Below are 8,529 nucleotides of genomic sequence, written 5' to 3'. Positions count from 1 at the left end.
TAAATACACGGCAACTTGCACTGAATGTGTTATTTTGTTTTTTTATGTTTGGTTGTACAAAAGAAAAATACCTAATATTCACACATGAAACACTTTAGTATTTACTATAGTGTACAATTGTACAATTCCTGGATACTGTAGCATAGTGTTTCTGAATTTTATCATAGCAAATATAAAAATACTACAGTATTTGCCACAGTTTATTAATTCACTGTAGTAATACAGAACACTACATACAATAAGCACAGCGGTATACAATTTATATACAATAATCTAAAATACTATAATAAACAATTTATTAGAGATTACTAAACTACAGTACTTTTTTAATCTAGTTTATCTACAGTTTATTAACGTGATTGGGTTACGTTTTTATTTCTCTCCACAAAATACACTGTGGTGCTTTCTATAAGTGTCAGATTGTATCAACATCTGAAGGGTCTCAAGTTATATTTTGTTACGTATATTTCATAATATCCAATCCACCACACGATGGCGACATTGACTAGAGATCGTGTAGAGTCTGCATATATCGTAAGGTAAATTTTGCCTGCGTAATGACTCAGTGCCATGTGGTGTAATCACTGTTTTAGCGGCAACAACATAAACAAACTGGCCAAACTTCACTTCTTGCATGGATTATTATATTGGAATTTCAAAAGCTTGCATTTTACTAAACAGAGACAAAGAATGCGGGGCTACATGACGTTTTTCATACTTTACGAGTAAAATTCTCACGAGAGTGAACCTAAATTATTAACCAAGGTTAATTTCAGTTTTTAATAGCTGTTCTATCCACCTCACATATATCTTTATCTTTAGTTGACAGACACAGAAGTTTAGTTTGAATGTAGAGATGTGTAGTATCGTAGATCCAGAGGGAGTGGGCGTGGATTTCCGCTCTGCCTGCGCATGACGTCAGGCCGTTAGAGACAGGCCAGCAGCAGCAGGCAGGCACCGTACACACACGCAAACGCGCGCGCACATACACTCACCGAGGGCGACTGCGCCTTTAAGACCCGCAAACTACCAGCCTAAATCAGCCTCGGTGTCAATGTTCCAGCGATGAATTTACTCGATATGGTTTTGGTCAAACTCTTATTGTTGTTGTACTGTTTAGGCGACACCAAAGGTAGGTTTGTTTTGCTTTTCTTGGTGAAAAAGTGACGGTTAATCGGATTGTGGGTTTGCTAAAGTGAGCTAGTATGGGAGGGGTGACTGTAGAAAGACAGACATTGAGTGCGGAAGTGAAACTACATAAAAATAGCGAACTTTTACAGTTAAACACGTGTGATTTGTGTTCATTTACGGGAAATCCTTAAAATAAATAATGTGACGAAGTGCTGTGCGAATGACTTTGAGTGGGACACTTCAGAAGGATGATTATGTGCTAGCTAGCTGTCAAAGCCCGACTAACGTTAGCTAACTTAAAGAGAATATTCCCATTAAAGTAAGTGTTGTGAGTGGTTAATGGTAATTAAGTTTTTCAAACCAACCGTTTTTGTCACTTTTTATTTGTTATTACAAAAGTGTTTTGTCTATAGTGTTGGTAACGTTATGTGATAAACAGACGGGAGTGTGATGATATGAACGACTCTACTACAAACTACACCTTTCCTGTTCTCACATGTCCACGATAAATGACTAAACTTTAACTTACACAATAGGCGAGGGATCACCTAAGAATTTACTGGCTCTTGTTTGGCTTGTTCACTTGTGTGTTTAACAGAAGTGTCTGCAAGTTTAACTTTTTACACAGAGGTAATGAAAAATTTGCTGCAAAACTTATCTGTAAATCAGACAAAATCGACCTTTTTCTGAAACGGCATTAGCGTTTCATTTAGGATATAGTAATTAGTTTATAATTAGCTACTTTATTAATGGCATAAGTTTTGATAAGGCCCTATTATCATGGGTAGATAATGTGTGTTGGGTCATTAATATTAATAATGCATATTTTACCATACTTTCATCAGGTGGAGTCCAGGTTTTTTGTATTTAGAGACATGGTATCCTTTGTAGATACTTTGACCTTGCAGTCAGGAGATGATGTGATTGCAGTTGTGTTTGTAGATTATATTCTAGTTCATTTTCATTTTTTCATTTTTTTTTGTTCTTACTGACACCAGTTTTTATTTTATGAAACTTATCCGGCCCAATGAGGAAAGGCCTGATTTATAAAGGTGAAACTCCTTTTTTAGGTCAGTTCTTGTAGAGTTTTATGTTTTCTCCAATTTGTTTTCTAACATATTTGCTACTAGTCTAGTTCATGTCGCCCAGGGCTAACAGACATGCAGTATTAACATTTTCTCATTGTTGCCACTGATCACGTAGTGTACTAGGTGTATCACGCTCTTTAAGGTATGCTTTTTCTTTATACAATATATATGATTATGCCATGAAGAAGTTTCATTTTCCAGTTTAATTTGATCAACTGTAAATTAATGCAATTAATCTCTGAAATGAACGGAAGTATCAACTCAGACATGAGTTATGTGTGTCTGGGGCATCAACATCATTGAGCTGTTTGCTGTGTGTCTTGTTCATTTCCTTTCATGCAGTGATTGAAGTCTGAGATTAGCTGCTCTGTAATTAGTTTGTATTTGGTGTCCATACGTAGGGTCATCTGTTTGAGATTAATGGTGTATGTGTACTGTGTTGATGGAGATTTCACCATCCAGTGATAAAATAGTTTAGTGCTATTGAGCAATTTAAATGCTGCCTCGCAGATCAATATATTTTGTTAGCAAGGTTGCAATGTTATGGATTATGGCTAGGCTATGGATAGGGCTGGTCCGAATACCAGTTGTTGAGCCTCGTGAAGGAAAGGGGCTGAACATATTCATGTCTTATAAAGACAGGAATCTTTGTCTGTCTGTTTGTGACATTTTTTCATAAGAAGAACAATAAAGAAGATATTTTGCAGAAACCCCAGTGCTCTGTAATGTGAGTCAATGGATTCACCACTTTCAAAAGCAGATATATCCAACACAAAAGTAATCCTCATGACTCCTGGTGACATAGTGATGTCTTGTAAAGCAAGTTATTACAATAATGTAAACCTCAACCAAGGCTGCATCCAAATACTCGTTCGAGAACCTGTGCACGCGACAGGAAGCAAATGTGCAAGGCTGTCTTAAAACTGGCAAGGTGCAGTGCCCTAAACCCACACTTCCTCGAATACCACTTTGGAGTGGTATTCAAGGCTAAGCGTATCATGCATCATGTTCTGAATGTTAATCGTGTGACTTTTGCCCAAACTTTGCGAGATGTAATGGAAACTTTTAATTGTAAGTTAATAAATGGATATAACATATTTTGGTAGAAATGGAAAGTGTTGCACATTTAATAAGTGCAAACATTGTTATGTATTTTGTAAAACATACGCAACTATTTTGATCAAACAACATTAACGGTGTCATTTATTTAGGGACTACTAAATAAACTGTAATAAAACTGCTTGAACAAAACTAAGAGGTTTTTTACAGATGCAAAGAATTCTGCTTCTGAAGTTTCGCCAAGTGTAGATAATAATCTTTAAGTTCAGCAAATGTTTTTTTTTATTCATTTGTTTAAGTGTTCATTTCATTCCAATAAAAACTTAAAAATATATATTTTAAGTAGACTTAATAAAAAACGAATAAGTTTTGGAGCAAATTGCTGCCACTACCTGGATTGACATTTTTACACTTGTGTGTACCATTGGGTAAATAATAATACATGCACGCTTGGGATCTTCACGCCCACTAGAACACTTGGGCCAAATACAGGAAATACGTCATCATAAGTAGTCGAGTGTTTAAGTGCAAAGACTGCAAGTGTGGGTATTTGGACACAGCCCAAACCTCTAGCCAAACCTGAGCGCAATTTTCTTCTTGTGGTGTTTGTTGCAAACCAGTCTCTCAACGCCATGCCGCCACCTATAGAGCAGGAGCATAAAGCGCACTTCTTCTTCTTCCTTTATTTCTTTACGCCATTCCAGCATCTATTAATTCATACACAAGTTTTCAGACAAGTTGATCCATACACAGGTTGGGGGAGGGACAATTTGACATGTCCAATTTGCCTAACTTGCTTGTTTTTGGCCTGTGTGAGGAAACCTGAGTACCCGGAGTAAACCCACGCTGACACAGGGAGAACATGCAAACTCCACACAGAAAGGCCACCTGCCCTAGCCAAGGCTCTGCCTGCTTGGCAGTCTCTGCATTAACGCCAATAATGTAACAAAATTGAAAATTGATTGCCAACCCACCGAACGAATATACAAAATATTGAATATTCTGGTCTGGCCCTAATGGATTATGGTTGTTTTTATGTGGTTGGCCTTGAACTAAAACTGTGATGTATCCTTTCACAAAACATAGTTCTGTATGGTTTGTGAGGAAAAAGGATAAGAGACAATCTTTATGTCCTGGAGAGTTGTCTTTGTGTTAGCAGCCTGTGGGAAGCAAGGATTTTGTTGAGACTGTAGCAAAGCAGTGGGTAGAACACAGGTTTACAGAGGAAACTGGGCTCTCCCCAGTGGAAGACAACAATGACCTTTTATGAATTAAGAGGATAAACTTTTGAAAGTACATGAAATTTAAAGAAAATGTGAATTCAGTGTTTCCCACAGGATTTTGAGGAAACTGTGGTGGTGATGACATCACCTGCTAATTAGCATATATGTGATGTCATCATGTCGTGTTTGCGTTTGATCTAGTGTTGGCACCTAAAATATGTTTTACTTCTACTCTTGATCTGTATCTGTATTTGATCTGTATTATATATCAAATTATATTTTAAGCCGAATTAAGCTGTTTTAAATAATGAAATAAAAATGAAAATAGGAATCATGAAAATTCTATTTGTGGGGGCCAGTGTTGATTCTGTGGTGGGCCACCACAAATAAATCAATGTATGGGAAACACTGGAATTAAGACCTGTCAGCAAAGGCTTGTTTGCAATTCATATATGTATATTTCTATTAAAGACTGTCATGCATCCACAAGGAATATAACACAAAGTATGTCATATGTTAATTCAAACTCTCTAAAACAAATTCTGGGTTATTTTCAAACCAAAAAGAGACAGACTCTTCCACTGGGTTAAATTAACCCACAAAATGTTTATATTTGACCCAACTATGGGTTGAAACAACCCAGTATGTAATATTAAATACCAATCCAACTGGTTGAGTTCATCCTTTTTAACCCAACGCTGGGTTGATAATAACCCATTTTTTTGGAGTGAAATATTATATACTAAAACATTATATAATGGAGTGTTATGTTCTCATGCATTTCCATATTTTGTAAGTTTAACGTGGTTGCTATTTTTATCAAGGGCTTGATATGAATAATGTAATAACTGAGAGAAAAGTTGGCTTGAAATCTCCTGTCTAAGGCCAATGCGATCAGCATGCAATATTTTATAGCCACTTAGGGTTATTGGAAAAAAATATTACATTCATTTTAGTCATCAAATGTCATTTTTGTCCCGTTTTGTTCCTTTTTTCTGGTTTTGTCATTAGTTTTCCCCCCAAAACTCTTTTACAGTAGACTGAGACCCTGCTTTATACACCACAACCTAAAAGATTATATAGATATTATAAACACTCTTAGAACGAATGTATTAAAAACAACACATTAGTGTTGATTCTGGGACAACACACTAAATGCGTTGTCCTAGAATCCACCCATCTCTGTGTTATTACTGAAACAACACATTTTGTGTTACTTTTAACACAACTTGTGTTATATTTTAACTCAAAATCAACACAAAATGACAAATAATGTGTTAAAAGCTTAACGCACAAAGATGTATAAAAAATTAACACATCCTTTCTAAGAGTGTATAGACGGTTTCAGCAGTAACAACATAAACAAGTGGCTTTCGTGCTCAACACGTAACTTCCGGTAAACTACGCTAAGAATAAATAACAACAAAATACTTTAAACTTAGTTTATTTATATAACAAACAAAATAAACAACACGTAGACTACCTAGGAATCCAAAACATGTTACTTTAGAGGTATTTGTTCAAGAGTTTAGTTTAGCAACTAAAACTGAAACCGGAAGTAAAGTTCAGACCAGACATGTGTTGCAACACTGCATTTGATTTTGCTTTTTTGCACTGTATTTGTATTTGTGTTGCAGTTTTGTTAGCTGTTTAGGGAATGAAATCCATGAATGTGTAATGTAATTTTGACTATGCTAAGGATCAAAGAATACAACATTATTCTGATATTAAAGGACATTCCACTTTTTTGAAAATATGCTCATTTTCCAGCTCCCCTAGAGTTAAACATTTGAATCTTACCGTTTTGGAATCCATTCAGCCGATCTCAGGGTCTGGTCACTTTTAGCATAGCTTAGCACAATCCATTGAGTCTGATTAGACCATTAGCATCATCACGCTAAAAAATAACCAAAGAGTTTCAATATTTTTCCTATTTAAAACTTGACTCTTCAATGACTTTGCTGCTGTAACATGGCTGCAACAGGCATAGTGATATTACTCACTGCCCGAAAATAGTCCCCTTGCTTTCAATAGCAGGGGACTATTTTCGGGCAGTGCGTGCCTGCTATTGAAACTCTTTGGTTATTTTTTTGTGCGATGCTAATGGTCTAATCAAATTCAATGTATTGTGCTAAGCTATGCTAAAAGTGCTAGCGCCAGACCCGGAGATCAGCTGAATGGATTCGAAAACGGTAAGATTCAAATGTTTAACACTGAGGGGAGCTGGAGCATATTTTCAAAAAAAGTGGAATGTCCCTTTAAACAGACAGAATGTTTAATGAACCATGTTGTTGCAAATGCAGCACATGAAAATATGTTGTTATGAGAGCCTACACATTGAGTATCTGGCTAAACACACTGTCCTTTACTTGTATATTCACACTACTATTCCAGTTCGGGATGTTTGAGGTTTATTCCTTTCTGTTTTGTTTTCACTGGTGACTCATTTCAGACCTCAGTGCTATGTAAAACTAATATCGTATAACTATATTTATAAAGATTTTGAAATTTTTTTTCATACAATCACTTTTCGTAGGTCATGTACACATGGCAAAGTATTGATAGGTGCAGTTGTATTACAATGCGGGACTGGATACCCTAAGTATTTTATTTGCATGTAGGCTACGTACAATGCAGATGTCAATTCTAAAATTTGACATAGTGACTGATAACCTTAGTAACCTACAGCTGCAGGCAGTTTACAGTTTTGTGTTTTTGACTTTGTATGAACAACATGCGGTTGTTAGTTATCTTACACATCACTCCGTGTGAAATAAAGTGATGTCCACACCGTTCAAGGCCAAATGTATCTCTTGAAGACAATTTCTTCATGTTTAAGAAGGCATTTGTATGTCTATAAATAGTGGTACATATATAATCAGATTACTGTTCCTCTTGCCATTTTCACTCTAAGCTGTGTTACCGAGCAGATGGTTTTGCTCATCTTCTCCCACACTGTGCTGTATTATTAAGACACAGCACAGTCCAGCAGTTTGCACTTCATAGATCATAGTAGATTTGACTTGGTTTGTACCCTCTATTCAAAAACACCCTTTGCACAGCCAAGCTTTGCTCTTTAGAACTGGTATTTCGGGAAGTCTGGTCCTAAGAAAGAAACCAATGTAATCTTATCTGATAAAGCTTTAATTGTGTTCAGGGACACATTGGTAGTTCTGTTTGGCACATTAGGGCTTGGCTTAAGTTCTTTGCAAAAAGTGAAGATTACGAGTCATCTCAGAAAGATTCCTTGTGGTGATTGCACTATTATAGACATGGTTCAGTGAGTTGACTTTAACAGCGGTTTTCCAGCAGTTTACTTCTGTTCCTGTTAAACATGCGTTCAGTGTTGTCCAGTTCTTAGCTTGGGAAGAAACAATGCCTCTACACTGATTCACACTCATTGACATCTGCCCACAGGGCATCACTCTGTGCTGGGGTTCAGCATAAAAGCTGATTTGTTCAAAGAAGAATCTTTCATTCCTGACTAGCAGCATACCCTTGAGTCCAGTTTGAACTTTATTGCTCTGATTCGTTTGAGAAAGTGTAAGGAGAAGAGGTATTGTTCACAAATGTCAGTGTAGCCTCGTCTGTTTATTCCTGTTAAAGGTCTGTAAGTCCTGCTTTATCATTTATGTATATGACTGAAGTCTTGTATATGAGCAAACTGCATGAGGTCACTGGCCTTTAGATGGGCTTTTTTGAAACCTCCCATAGCATTAGAAATCATGACTCAAGCTCTTTCTACTATTTCTAATTTTCCGTTTCATGCAGTGTGCAGATATAAGGCACTCACTGAAGGTTTCAGGAATCTTAAGTCGATTTCTGCAGTTTTGACACTTTCAGTGGAATGTATCACCTTGCAAGTTACTGCACCAGTTATATGACCGGCATCCTACATTAAATTTTCATTTAAGTTCAGTAGGGTTGGTGACTATATGGAATTTCAGGCAAACTGAAAAATGTTCTTAAAGGGGGAGTGCACGATATCTGAAAAACACTTTGGAAAAGAGAGTCGGTCCGACTACCAA

General features: G+C 36.6%; 1 protein-coding gene across 2 annotated transcripts in view; it reads left to right on the top strand.

The window, feature by feature from the left end:
- The first annotated feature begins 950 nt into the window (after positions 1 to 950).
- adam10a (ADAM metallopeptidase domain 10a) overlaps positions 951 to 8,529 on the top strand; it is an 85,353-nt gene continuing 77,774 nt past the window's right edge. For both annotated transcript variants that reach the window (XM_055203079.2, XM_055203072.2), the window contains exon 1: positions 951 to 1,132. In XM_055203079.2, coding sequence (XP_055059054.2) covers positions 1,066 to 1,132 — 67 coding nt within the window. In that variant the 5' untranslated portion in view covers positions 951 to 1,065. The remainder of the gene's footprint in view (positions 1,133 to 8,529) is intronic.

This window comes from Misgurnus anguillicaudatus, chromosome 21 (genome assembly GCF_027580225.2).
Source record: "Misgurnus anguillicaudatus chromosome 21, ASM2758022v2, whole genome shotgun sequence".
NCBI classification, from domain to species: Eukaryota; Metazoa; Chordata; class Actinopteri; order Cypriniformes; family Cobitidae; genus Misgurnus; species Misgurnus anguillicaudatus.
Note: the sequence above shows the minus strand (reverse complement) of the source record. Positions and strands in the feature narration are given on the sequence as shown.